At 55.0% G+C, this 13,178-nt stretch overlaps 5 protein-coding genes across 5 annotated transcripts; 2 read left to right on the plus strand and 3 right to left on the minus strand.

The window, feature by feature from the left end:
- Nucleotides 1-94: 94 nt before the first annotated feature.
- On the plus strand, nt 95-1,231 carry BDP55DRAFT_552463 (uncharacterized protein; the record flags this gene model as incomplete). The annotated part of the gene is made up of 2 exons (XM_060569212.1): nt 95-199; nt 299-1,231. 2 exons carry the CDS (start codon nt 95-97, stop codon nt 1,229-1,231), a joined length of 1,038 nt encoding a protein of 345 aa, XP_060429445.1.
- A 1,050-nt stretch (nt 1,232-2,281) lies between these two features.
- BDP55DRAFT_552304 (cytochrome oxidase c assembly-domain-containing protein) lies at nt 2,282-3,407 on the minus strand (the record flags this gene model as incomplete). Its single annotated transcript, XM_060569195.1, has 2 exons — nt 2,282-2,913; nt 3,050-3,407. 2 exons carry the CDS (start codon nt 3,405-3,407, stop codon nt 2,282-2,284), a joined length of 990 nt encoding a protein of 329 aa, XP_060429446.1.
- Nucleotides 3,408-5,766: 2,359 nt separating this feature from the next.
- BDP55DRAFT_664250 (ribosomal protein L13e) lies at nt 5,767-7,310 on the plus strand. The gene is made up of 5 exons (XM_060574930.1): nt 5,767-5,890; nt 5,965-5,998; nt 6,087-6,133; nt 6,247-6,405; nt 6,490-7,310. Exons 1-5 carry the CDS (start codon nt 5,888-5,890, stop codon nt 6,883-6,885), a joined length of 639 nt encoding a protein of 212 aa, XP_060429447.1. The 5' UTR covers nt 5,767-5,887; the 3' UTR covers nt 6,886-7,310.
- Nucleotides 7,311-7,479: 169 nt separating this feature from the next.
- Nucleotides 7,480-9,810, minus strand: BDP55DRAFT_552384 (GTP binding protein; the record flags this gene model as incomplete). Its single annotated transcript, XM_060569205.1, has 4 exons — nt 7,480-8,990; nt 9,042-9,296; nt 9,357-9,488; nt 9,570-9,810. The coding sequence occupies 4 exons, from the start codon at nt 9,808-9,810 to the stop codon at nt 7,480-7,482; spliced, it is 2,139 nt and encodes a 712-aa protein (XP_060429448.1).
- A 928-nt stretch (nt 9,811-10,738) lies between these two features.
- BDP55DRAFT_744318 (uncharacterized protein) lies at nt 10,739-11,231 on the minus strand (the record flags this gene model as incomplete). The annotated part of the gene is made up of 1 exon (XM_060580511.1): nt 10,739-11,231. One exon carries the CDS (start codon nt 11,229-11,231, stop codon nt 10,800-10,802), a length of 432 nt encoding a protein of 143 aa, XP_060429449.1. The 3' UTR covers nt 10,739-10,799.
- Between the last annotated feature and the right edge of the window lie 1,947 nt (nt 11,232-13,178).

The raw sequence follows: 13,178 nt of genomic DNA on the forward strand, positions 1-13,178 counted from the left end.
CATTTTATCCACTAGCCGTCCACCAACGTCGCATCCAATCCCGTTTACATACACCCATATCGCACCCCTCCTGCTCCCCACCACGACCTTCACCATGTTCGGCATTCAGCATCACCCAACGGACCTCATTCGGAAGAGGGGACGTGATGATGAGGAGGATATGCAAAATGGCACACTTAGCTTTGGTGAACACAGAAACGTACGCTATAAGCATCCCTTTTTTTTTTTTTTTCGCTAGACCCTCCTTTCTGTGTCCATCTGGAACATCGCGGCTGACTTTTCCCCCCCCACGAAACAGAAACGCCTCCAATGTCTACCCCTCCGAACATCGCCGACGTCTTCGAAGCGCTGGTCTACACCCGTCATACCACTCAATGCGGCTCCTTGTACTCTGACACCAGGCGATTCAGACTCGGAGGAACAGCCCAGGTCGCACTTCTCGCCATGGTCCTCATCACCCGCACCCATGTCCTGCCAGCCCTCACCCTTTGGTCCGACCGAGCCCGATCGTGATATGGACATGATGGACACAATGTCACCACCGCCTGTCCCGCAGCAGCACATTCACTCGGATCAGCCCGCCTCTGTCAATGGCCGCATGCCCACCCCGATCCAGCCAAACTTTGCCTCCCAATTCATGAATGGCGGCTCCTCCGGCCGCGACTGGCGTGGCCCGGGACCCACAGTCTGCCATCGTACCGGCGTCGTGAATATGGGCCATATGCACGCCGGCTTCGGCAGCGACGAGTCCCGCTCCATTCCCCGTACCATGGAAGGCACGGACGACTGGCACGCTGTCCAGAATCGCCGTCTGCCGTCGCCTATTAGCGAGGGTGAGGACTCGACGAGCCACCTTGGCAGCGGCAGCCTGAGCCCCCCAGGGATGGTTCTCGACAATGGCTTCCCGTCCAACCTGACGGCGCGCTTGGAACAGTCGTCCCTCAACGGACACGACCATCATGATATGGGCATGATGGAGGTGGAGGATCACTCGCATATGATGAGCGATGATCCCGTCACCACCACCATCGACGCCGGCCCCCTTGAAACGACGTCAGCGCCGGCAACACCCTCGCCGGGACGCAAGGGACATATTCGATCTAGGCACACTGTCAACTCGTGGACCTGGCAGCCTGGTATGAAGAAGAGCTTCAGCATCGGTTACCGTGCTGATTGCGAAAAGTGCCGCCTCAAGGTGCCGGGCCATTTTAATCACATTGTTGTCTCATAGAACGGGCAAGAAATACTTTTGCCTGATGATTTGGCGGTGCAGACGCCCCGCAAAGAGCGCAGGCGACGTCCGACAAGTGAAGAAAAACGAAGAGAATTCGACGAAAGGTGTTTGGAAGAATCTCAAGATCGACAAGCGATCGAGTTGATCAAATCCGGATGGCATTTTCCGGTCCACATGGTACGGCAGTTTTGATTTCGGGACAAAGTGCAAGAGACACGGGAGTCTCGGCTGGCGGTAATACCACATTTAGCGCACATATTTTACACTCGCTCGGGGCTTGTTGGGCAAGCTCTTTTGTCACGGTTCATAGGTTACCGGTATGCATCACTTGGGATTGGGGAGTCAACTGGCCCGGCGTGGCAGACTGAGACTCGGCGGAAGCCTGCATTTTTGAAGCGTTTTCGCGGTTGTACATAATACCGGTCCAAAGGACATAATCATGCGGCGGAAATGCGCCAGCACTGTTCATTGTTAAAGCACTATTAGCCTGCTCATGTGACTGCGTATTGATGATGGAGGAAGTCCCAGAGACTGTACTCGCGTGATTCAAGTGTGTGGTCCGAAACGCGGTGAGATGTATGGATCGGGATGCTTCGAGATAGAACAGAACTTGGTTGTGCAGGGACGAAGGTGATATTATTTCTCCCCCTATCCCGCATGCAAAACTTTGTCAACCGGACGCCGTCTAATGCACAATCCAGTCTAACACGTATGATACAGTGACACTCGGCAGCCTCCTCCTCTTCGTCCTCCTTGCCGTGGTAAAGTCGGCCGGCCTTCAACCTCTTCTCTCCTGATGCGCCCCAATTTTGTACCGACGTAGGTGTCCGTCTCTCCGACTCTCTGTCTAGGGGTGGAGATGATCGTTTCTCGTACACTTGCCTCCGCAGCCGACTTTTTCTTTTGTTTCAATGCACCAGATATCGTCACATTCAGATACAAAGACCGCGCCGGTCCTCCATTGGTTCCACCTCTCTTGTGTATCATATTATAACACCGGCCGTCCAAGAAGGTGCGTTCAAAAGCCGGACAGAGACACAAAGTTCTCTACCACCATCCCTTCTTCTCGGCCTTCTTCTCCTCCTGCGGCAGACCGACCTGGTCCAGCGGACCGCCTCGGCGCTGGTTCTCCCTCTCGCGCTCAAAGGCGGCCTTGGCCTTGTCCTGGAGGAACTCTTTCCTGTCCTCGACGGCGCGCGCGAGGTCCGTGGCGCGGACGCCAGAGGACTCGTCTTCCTCGCTCCAGCTGGTCTCTGCGGCGTCGGATTTGTTGTTGCTGCCGCCAAAGGGCCACCAGCTGCTGCTCTTTTGTTTCGGGGCGGGGATTGCAGCTTCAGACGTCGTGGGGAAGGCGGGGGTGATTGCGGTCGCAGTCGTCGAGGCGGCATCAGCCGCCGTCCTTTGCTGGCCCGTACCGAAAATCTTCTCGGCTCCCGTGGTGTGGGTCGGGGCGGAGAGCAAGGGGGGAAGCTTGACGCCCGTCTCGCGGGCGAGGGCGTTTGCCTCCTCGACGAGGGTGATTTGGTTGTCGGTGGCGGTGCCCTTGATGAAGGCGAGGCGGGCGGTGGCGAGGGCGTCGTCTTCCATTTTGCGCTGGGCTTCGATGAAGTCGGTGCGGCGTTGCTTGTTGTAGGTTACCATGTCGTAGACGGAGTAGACGGAGACGAGGCCTGCGATTGCTTTTGGGGTGTTAGCTTAGGTTCTTCTTCCTCTCCTTCGTCTCCTTCCATGGCAACTTGTCATCTGAGAGACAATCCCAAGTTTACCCTAAAGACTGTGCCCCGATAATCGTACGAGGGGTTTTCATAGACATACCCGTGAACCCGACCAGTCCGAGGACAGTAAACTTGTGCGCGACATCAAAGAAGCGACGGCTGCCGCCAATGACGCGGTCGACGCTCGAGGTCTGAGCCTTACGCGCCGCCTCGTGGGCTGCGCGGAGGCGGCGGACGCGGTCTTCGGGGCTCTCGCCCGGTTGCCGGCCGGGGATCTTGGGAGGCTGTGGTGACGTTGACGCCGGTGTTGATGATGCTGTCGTCGTTGTCGTCCCTGTCGTCGACGCACCTGTTGTTGCTGCTGCTGATGTGGGAGAGCTCTTGGATGCGGCGTGCGGGGTGGTTGAGGTGAAGCGCGTTGCGTCCGAGGCGCTCCGGGGGCCTACTCTGGATGCCATTGTACTGTCTGTATCTTGGGGTCGGAAGCAGGTGGTTCCGTCAACGGGTAGTCCTCGATAATTGAACCGGTTGGGCTAGGCGGATGATCAGGCGATCGGGAGGTAATTGAGGCTCGTCGATTCGGATTGGCCTTTGGGCGGGAGGTCGGCGAGGTTACGTTCTCTCTCTCGCTCGGAACACGGGGGGAATGGGACGGGGGGCGACGCAGAAGCCGAAAAAAGCACTTGTCATGAGATTTTTTGGAGCTTCTGGGAATTGAATGGATCCCCTTGGACCTGGGCTTGCATGGTTTTTTGGAGGGTTGTGATTGGTGCGGTTTGTCCCGAGGAGCTTTTCTCGTACGACGACGGGCCAGCTGGTCGGGAAGGGAGCTTTTGAGCTGTGTGGGAGGACAGATGGGCTCGGCTGGGTACAGCTGGCGATTGTACATGTTGTCGATGGACGAGCTGGGGGATTGATTTTTCAAGGGAGTCGAGGCCAATGCATTGGTGGCAGCATCGCGATGTCTGGACAGATTATTTGCTTTCAATAGCAGTTCATCGAGTTTACACGGAGACATAGAGGTCACTGCCGTAGAGAAGAAATATTGCTTGCTCTGAGCAATGCACAATTAGCCATACCTGACGAGAGCGTGTTGCCCGAGACGGAAGTATCTACAAATTGCTAGAATAAAGGCAAGCTCTGCCTGCAGCGTGGTGGTGGCAAGACATTGGAATCCTGTTCGTACGTCTAACCTCCTGCGGGCCGCTGCGATGGACGCAATGACAGCCAGTCGTCCTCAGAAATGAAGCTTCACAGTACCTAATCCAGAGAATACCAAACCTCCCTTGTGCTGCGATTGACGTTCGTGAGACTTTGAAGGCCGGAAAGAGCTCTAGCCTGACTGCCATCGCTATCTGAACTAGGGACTCCCATTCATGCACAGTTAAATCGCAGAACGCAATCACCATCAGACCGGCTCAGGGGACCCTTCTTCATGACCCTGCACCAGGCAGGGCACACAATGAAAAGTGTTCTGGTTTGAAAATCAAAAATTACAACAGCGATGGCCCCGAAGGACTATCGAGAGAGGAGGGCTCCACGATGTGCAATGCAGGCATCCCTCTCTGCGTACCGGATTTCTTGATCCCCAGCACGCCCATCAAGGTAAGTATGAAGAAGAAAAAGAGCAAAAGAGAGTGGAAAGACGGGAGGACAGCGGGGCATTATATAGATATTCTGCAATCTCCCAAGGTGCGCCGCAATCAGTAATTTGGCCTCAAGGTGACCTGGAGGCTGGAGCTGCCTAGGGTCACGTGCGTGACGATCCCTTTTTAATGTGCCTGAGGCGGACTGAAGCTTCTGCCTCGGTGAAAAGTACGTATCTGGTTTGCGGTGCATCTCGAATTCAACGGCGGACGGGAAGGAGCTTAACGGGGCAAGAGGGGTGCCTACCTTAGCTGACAGTACCTGCCGGATGCCGGACTACCAATCTGGCACGCCTGGCAAGTACAGCATAACGGGAAAGCACCTCAATCTCGAAGAAGGAGCGACATTCCAGAGTTGCAAGACGAAGAGAAGGGCGATCTTGTGAGGCAGTTAGGCAAGCACCGGAGCTTTTAGTGACCATCTGAGAAGGTGCATTTTGGCTTCGGGACGTTTCCTCAAGGTGGACATGATCCTTGGCTTCTCATAATTGTAAGTCATTGAGGCATCGCAACTCCCAGGTCTACTGCATCTTCGAATGTCCATCTTTGCAAACTGCCTAGATGGTCGCCGACCTCAAAACAGTGTGGCGGCCAAGTTATACGAGCTGAGATGAGTACACGTGGGTAGGGAGTAGTCAGTGGCCATTTGAGATGCGGCAGCTAGTGAGCAGGTACCGATGAAATCAATCACTATCACACATTGGCGGGACACCTGATCCAATATGTTAAAACTTCAGCGAAGCTGTCGTCTTATGGCTCACATAGACAAATTGTCAGCTTGCGACACTTTGTTATTCAGAGCGTCAAGGACAATGAGAGATCCAATCTCTAGCGGCGTTGGCAGAATGGCCATTGATAGGCCATTGAAGATATTACTCGGAATGCCGCAATGCAATCAAGACTTCAGACTAAGGTAGGTCAGGAACAGAAACTACCCACATTGGCACATCTGCAACTGGATGAGCGTTCGTGGACAGTCTCTTCCATACAAGCCAACGCGTACCCACTTGCACACCGAAAACCCATCCTCCTCAGCCACAAGATGAAAATCCGGAATAGGGTTCGGCCGTCGCCTGTCTTTCGCCCTGCCACACCAAGTGGATCCCACAGCCAATCAACAATTGCAACCGTCCCACCCCAAAAACCTCTAGTACGTACCTGCCTTTCGTAGGGTTTTCATGCCCTCCAGAGATTTTGACTCGTCCCTCTCAAGGAATTTTCGAAGCCTGCAGCAGCATCTCGACGACGGCCCATCCGGACTACTAACCCCTTGATCGCGCAATACAGGCACAATGGTACGTCGACGCGCCCACGATACTCGCCATTGACGGCATCGCATCGCAAATACTGACATTCTTCTTTTTTCCAGGCGATCGCACACAACCAGCAGATCCCCCACAACCGTGAGCACCCCTCCACGCGAAGAGCGACGACTTGCGAAAGACGACGACATATCGAGAGACACAAAGTACTGACACTGTTTGACCACAGACTTCCGCAAGGATTGGCAGCGCCGGGTCCGGACGCACTTCGACCAGGTATGATTATTTTGCGCTGGACACTCTTTTTCTGTCCCCCGGGAAAACAGACGAGACTGGGACAATGGAAATGGCAGACAGGAATTTGGATCTGACTTGGAACATCACAATAGGCCGGCAAGAAGCACAGCCGCCGTGTCGCCCGTCAGGCCAAGGCCGCGAAGGTCGCTCCCCGTCCCACCGACTTGCTCCGCCCTGTCGTGAGATGCCCTACCATCAAGTACAACCGCAAGGTCCGTGCCGGCCGTGGTTTCACTCTGGACGAGCTTAAGGTACGATTCAATCCAACCCGTGATGGAGGGGCACGCTCCGGTGCCAGTAAAGGAAAGTTTTGAGAGTTAACGCGCTTCTGCTAGGCCGCTGGTATCCCCCGCCTTTACGCTCCCACTATCGGTATCGCCGTCGATGGCCGCCGCAAGAACCTGAGCGAGGAGTCCCTCTCCGCCAACGTCGCTCGCCTCAAGGCCTACAAGGAGCGCCTCGTCGTCTTCCCCCGCCGCTCCAACAAGGTCAAGCAGGGCGACTCCAAGGTCGACCTCGCCAAGACCGAGACCGTCCAGAACCTCTCCGCCGCCCTCCCCATCCCCAAGGCCGTCTCCGGCTTCTCCGAGATCTCCAAGTCCGACCTTCCCAAGAACATCGAGGGCGGTGCCTACCGCAAGCTCCGCGACACGAGAGCCGAGGCCCGCAACAAGGGCAAGAAGGAGAAGCGCGCCCGCGACGCGGCCGAGGCCGAAGCTGCCAAGAAATAAACGCAGCACGTCTCTGTCTTTGCTACCGCTGCTGCTCTGCTGTCGTCTCTTGTGGTGTCGGGGGGCTTTGTTTGATGCTGCGGCTACTAGTGCAGCTAAGCTTAAGCTGCTGCATGGAAATGGGATTTTCGCCTGCTGCTTTCGGCACATCAAAAACACTTTCGGAGAAGGGAAAAAAGTTCTTCGGAGGTCGGGTTGTTATCTTCTGGCCTGGCGTGGGTTCAGTGGAATGAGATACTCTCAGGACAAGGTCATAAAGAAATTATTGCATTGATCACGCCCGCTTGTGTCGATTGCTGCCCCCTACCACTGCCCAAGTTCCCGTCGTCTATTCGACGGGCGTAGGAAGACGCATCGTACGAAAACGACGTGACGTGTATCATGGGTCAAAGGTGACTGGAGTAGACTAAAGGATTGATTCGATTGCTTTTATTTCCAAATGTGGTTCCATTCGGTGATGATGTGATGTAAATTTTCTCGACCCCCGTGATCCAAAATAGTACAGGGAAGTTACTGTTTCCCACATTGCTAAGAGATCACGAAGTAATCGAGGCACAGCAGTTCGTTCAGGCGTCGAGGTCTTCAATATCTGGCCTACGCTTTGCCCTTCCCCTTCTCATCAGCCATCAGCTCGCCACCCTCTTTCAACATCTCCTCAAACGCAGCCCTCCTAACAGCCGGCAACTCATCCGCATGCCTCCTAACCAGCTCCGACACCATAACCAGCCCATTCTCCCGATCAACCTTCTTCATGCCCGCCGCCTGCGACGGGTCAGCCTGCTGCGGCTCCAGTCCAAGACCCTCCACCATGGCAGCATTATCTCCACCGCTGATAACCACCGCCTGCCCACCACCACCCGCAGCCGGTGCCCCCTCAATGGTCTTCTGATCTGTGTTGTTATCCTCCCCAGAAAACGTCCGTCCGGTAACGGCCTCCGTCAACGCCTCAAACGCACCGGGGACCTGCAGCGTGCGCAACACCACGTCAGCGCCGTCCTTGGCGCGACACATGAGCGCAAAGACGAACCACGCCTCGCTGCGGAGCACGGGGAACTTTGTCTGCGTGACAAGGAACGCGAGGGCTTTATTCAGCCCCGGGTGCCGCCTGTAAAACTTCTCCCTACGCTGCGCGCCGCCGTCGCCTTCTGCTTCGGCCACGGCCGTCGGGGACAGAGGCTTCTCGGGGCGGAAGACGTAGCCGTCTTCGGACGGGTCCCAGTCTGGAAGGATGGGCGGGATGGGCGCGGTGTGCAGGACGCGGCAGACTGCCGCAGCGGCGCGGGCGGCTTCTGTCTTTGTGTGTTCTGCGTCGGTGCGGGAGACCATGTCGAGAAGGCGGTGGAGGTGCGTTGTCTCGTGCGAGGGGGAGAGAGGGTCCGGGGAGAGGGGCGCGCAGAGGCGGCGGACGTTGGTGGGTGTGTTTACGAGGAGGAGGCGGGTCAGGGAGACGGCTGTGAATTGGATCTGGGGGTTGACGTCGAGGAACCAGATGCGGGGGAGGATGTCGGGGGAGAAGAGGCCCGCGTCGCCAAGGACGGGTTTGTTTTGGGAGGGGATGGCGAGGTTTTTGCAAAAGGAGAGGGCGGCGTGGAGGAGCATTGTGTCTGTTGCTGTGGCGAGGAGGGCGGTGAGGGGGACGTGGACGGCGTGGGATTTGACGAGGGCGTAGGAGGCTTCGTCTGAGCGGGCGACGTTGCCTAGGCAGAGGCAGGCTGCAGACTGGAGGTGGGTGTTTGTCGTGGCGAGCCAGCTGTGGAGGGTGTCGAGGACGGGGGAGCCGATGGGGTGGTGGAGGGAGAAGTCGTCTGCGTAGGAGACGTCGGCGAGGATCTGGACAAAGGATTGCGGGAGGGATTTGAGGAGGACGGCGGCGTCTTCGTCTTCGACGCGGAGGGCGTCGAGCTGGGTTTGGAGGTGGTAGAATGTGGCGAGGAGGATGGGGACGGAGCCGGTTGCGACGAGGGCGGCTTGGATGGGCGCGTGGGTTAGGTAGGCTAGGGCGACGGCTGTGAGGGAGACGAAGTCTTCTGCGTCTGTTGTGGGTGTGAGGGCGAGGGTGAGGAGGACGGTTGGTGTTTGCGGGGGTGCAAAGCTGGCTTCGGTTTCTGGGTGAAGGGTGTGAGCTTTGTGGTCTCAAGGGGGTGAGTGAAACTTACCGTGCGTGGCGAGCAAGGCGAGGATCTTGCCAATGATGCCCATGAGATGCGGCGCGCTGGCGAGGCGTGGGCTGGTGAGGAGATTGACGAGGTGGAGGGTGAGCGAGGAGGAGCTTGCTTGGATCTGGGCGGGCTCGTAGTCGACGAGGATGTTGTAGAGGACTGGCACGGCGAAGGGGAGGGCGGCGTCGTCGGTGAGGAAGCTGATGACGGCGGTGATTGCGTTTGATGCCACGACCCTTGCGCGGTTCTCATCTAGGAGAGTAAGTCAGTTGTCACATCTTCATAGAGAATATGAGTGAATCAGATTGGTACCTGTGTCGGCGCATGAGTTGCCGAGTAGACGGAGAGAGTGCTTCTTCAACGCTGGTCTGAGGTTCTCTGTGGAAACGACGGAGAGGAAGAAGTCAACGATGCCCGAGTCTCCCAGGGGCAGTCTCCATGATGCTGTTGGAGTGTGTCAGTATGCCTTTCGGTCAGGTCCTCATGTGAGATACACGAGTTATGATATTTCAAGGAGCCTCTCACCGTCTCTGCTTCCATCGCCCAGCTTCTCCGCAACAACGTCAATCTCTTGACTGCCACTGTTCCATAGCTGCTGCGCCGTAAGGAGTACATCGCCCAGCAGTGCGGTCCTGTGCGCGCGGCCCTGGTCTACGGAGCCTGGATCGGCCCATGCCGAAGCGGATGAGAGGATGTTAGCGATGGCGTCTGGCGTGAGAGTCTTGCCGTCTTCCAACGGCTGTTGCTGGGACGCTGGTTCAGCCATTGCGATAGTCGTGATATTTAGGAAGGGTCTCTTTCGAATATCTGCTGTCCTTGCCAGAGAAGGAAAAGAAAGAAAGGAATCTAATTAACTTATAAGGAGTATCCTGGAATCAAAAGAAAGAAGAGACGCGCGGTGTTGGTGATTGGTTGGTCGTCTTGCTGCCCGGAGATGGGATGAGCTGCGAGATGCTGCGGCCGGCACGAGTTCCTTTCCCTTTTGGTGTGGGCGTCGTCGTTGGTGGGGTTGTAGCCGTCGCAGGTGATTGGCCTGCGGGGGATTGTGCGCCATTGGTGGGGCGCGGTCGGAGCTTTCGGCCATGATGTAACGGCCCTCTGCCGCCTGCCGCGTCCGGGTGACGGCGTCTGCTCCGGACCCGATGGCTTTGTTGGTAGTGCAGTAGTAGTGCATTTTAGGGAGGGAAAAGCTTGAAGAGAGCTTTTTGAGGTTTGCCTGGCGTTGTTTCATTATTGACCGCTAATATCGGGTACCAAGAATTGCAAACTCCATTTCTGCAACATTTGTGATTTGAAAGTACGATTAAAGATCTGAGAGAATTCATTTCTAGGCCACACAACTTTATGATTTCTTCCCAATTGAATGGAATATACAATTAGACATCTGAGAATTTTATGCTACTTTTTATATGACAATTCATATAATCCTGGTGTTACTACTTCCATCTAAGGACGAGACTGAAACCCTTCTATACACACCTTGGATGATACTCGACTCATTTGGATATACTTAGTATATCAATGAGTATGGGTGAGATTTCGTGAGGGATAAAATATGAAAGAAGATTTTTGCTGATATTGAAGTTACTGTGAAGATTTGTTATCCTAGTCGAAGGAGCATTTTAGCGCAACATTTGAAGGATCAAGATGAAGCGAAACTAAGGGACGTAACGAGTGAAATCCACCTTACTCGAGTCAATATTCCCAAGAGGTAAAGACAGGTAAAACAAGACCATTTGGCTGATCCAAAATCTCTCAGTGACAGCTACATCCACACTCCTTGGCATCTTTACAATCTTTCCCACAAGCAGACTGCTCCGCGGGCCTGCATTGCTCCTTACCAGAACAAGTCCGCCAGTTCCCGTGTCCTTCATTCCACGCCGCCCAGCACCAGGTTCCCTTTTCCCTGTCACACGACTCCCAGCAGTAGCCCTTGCTGCAGCCGTACTCATCGCCAAACCAGCACTCGCGGGCCTGCAGGTTCGGGGACGAGCCGCCTTTGAGGGTCCGGGGATGCTCTCTGCACTTACGGATGTTGGCGGGGTCGACGCTGCTGTCGAGGGAGGAGGCCGTGTAGGACATGACGCCTAGGTCGCCGCATTCTTCGGCGGCGGTAGGGGCGATGCCGGCGAGGGTGGACTGGAGGTGGGCTGTGAGGGCGAAGAGGATGGTCGTTGTGAATTTCATGGTGGCGGTCTGGGATGTTTGTGAGTTAGTCGGAATCTCGGTGGGACGAACGGGGTTCCTCACGTTGTGTTATAGTATTGAATCAGTAGAGTGTGGCCTTTATTGTAACACCACTTTGTTATGAGCTGTCATGTTGCAAACTTTTACAATTTAGTCCGAGGAACGGCTTTGTATTTATATCCGATAGTTGCTTCCCCGGAAGGGTTCGGGTTCAGCATACAAAGTCGATATATATATCGAAGAGCAGATAACTGCATCCTCGTCTCACTATCATAGTCCAGGCAGAACTCGCTGTTGCGGTGAGGATGACGATGCCTCAACGTGCACACAATCCTCTCGTACAAGTGAGGGTCGGACCATCCGTCAGAGTCAGCGTTTCCGAGTCAATGATGCAGTAGTACGAGGGAAATCCTTCTCGTCATTCCGTCAGCACTGTGTCCATATGCAAGATCCCAGATACGGGCGTTTGGGCGCATGTTGACCCATTGGAAGATTTGTATATTGTCAAATGATGTGATAGCATGAGCGACATTGAGGCATTTGGTCTCTCGCTAACATAATTATTGCTTCTTGCTGCTGAAACCACGACTAGGCGCAGACGAGGCTTGTTGAGACCGGTTGGCCGGGGGTGGCAGTGTTAGACGTTGGGTCATTTCGTGCTCCTCGCTGGTCTTGGACTCGGCTCCCTTCTTAGTGAAGTATTTAGGAAGAGATAATAAGATACAAATTGTCCGCTTCGCATACGCCCCAGTCAGAAGGGTATACCTACATACACGCGCGGGGACAACAACATCCCGCATGACTTTATCAACAAGATTGCTATAGGAGGCGGTCAAGTCAGTCGAGGACAGGTATAACCTGTGTACGAGTCACAAAGTCTGTGGGACCATCATAGGCTATTGAAGTAACCAAGTCATTGAGTGCTTCCATCAGCAGGGCGATCCTCGTCACTGCGCTACACGCCTCTTTGATCTGATCAAATGCAAGAAAAAAAAAGCAAAGACAAGCTGTTTCCACTAAGGCGGCAAGTATCACGGTTGTAAGACACAATGTTGCATCGCGTTCGAGGCTGTGGGCGTGTCGGCGCTTCGAGGGCCCGAAATCGTTGAAAGATAGAATTACAGCTTTGTCCTGGGCAATCATGTAACCATAAAGCCGTTGGTCGATCTTCGTAACAAGTCGTAGATCACGTTGTAGGAGAGTCTACCAGTCTGCCCCCTGGTTTAAGAGCCAAAGCCTACGACAAATTGCTGCCCTTGCTGGCAAGAGACGAGCGGCGAGTGCTTTACATCGCTCAATTAACCACGATAGTCAGCTGATTTACTTTCGCCGGTCAGATTCTGCCAGCATGGGCGCGCATCGCCCGTCAGGGTAATGCCCTCCGGGTATATGTAGGTTCGTTGGATTCCAACTGCATCAAGCAAACATCACTGCATGCTGATTGTGCATCCTGTGCCTTGGCAACATTTGACAAAGTACCCAACAATCACTTGCTTGTAGCTTCAATACACTATGCTTTTGACTTTGGGATTCTGAACACTGGTTCCGTAGTAGATATCTTCGCCAACACACTGCTGATTGTGGATACCCAAGGAGACTTCGCCTTCAAGTGAGGCGAACCATCTTTAAAGAAGGTCATCTGTGACGTAGTGTGGTTCGTCTCTTGAAAAAGCTTTCGCTTCATGTCGCTAACTTGCGCCGCATCCTCCCCGTGTCTCGGCATCTCGGCGTAAGAAGCCCGTCGAAAACGCCGTTGCCCGGGGTACGGGGATACCGGGGGATGGGCCTCCCGAGGTTCAAACAAGCACCGCCGGCTCTTATTCCCCGAGACTGGGCACGTATGGCCGGGGGCGAATCTAAGTGTGGTGAGGAGTCGAGGAGTCGCGTGAGGAGAAGTCACCTCGGAGAAGAAGAGAACTCGTGAGGAGAAAGAGGAGGAACCTGGGG

Source organism: Colletotrichum godetiae, assembly GCF_030913485.1.
Source record: "Colletotrichum godetiae strain CBS 193.32 chromosome Unknown BDP55scaffold_21, whole genome shotgun sequence".
Taxonomy (NCBI): Eukaryota; Fungi; Ascomycota; class Sordariomycetes; order Glomerellales; family Glomerellaceae; genus Colletotrichum; species Colletotrichum godetiae.

Bases quoted from the DNA above. Each gene is read 5' to 3' on its own strand.
- BDP55DRAFT_664250 (XM_060574930.1), top strand. The intron at 6,134-6,246 runs GTATGATTATTT...ACATCACAATAG, and splicing joins TCCGGACGCACTTCGACCAG to GCCGGCAAGAAGCACAGCCG. The intron at 6,406-6,489 runs GTACGATTCAAT...CGCTTCTGCTAG, and splicing joins TCACTCTGGACGAGCTTAAG to GCCGCTGGTATCCCCCGCCT.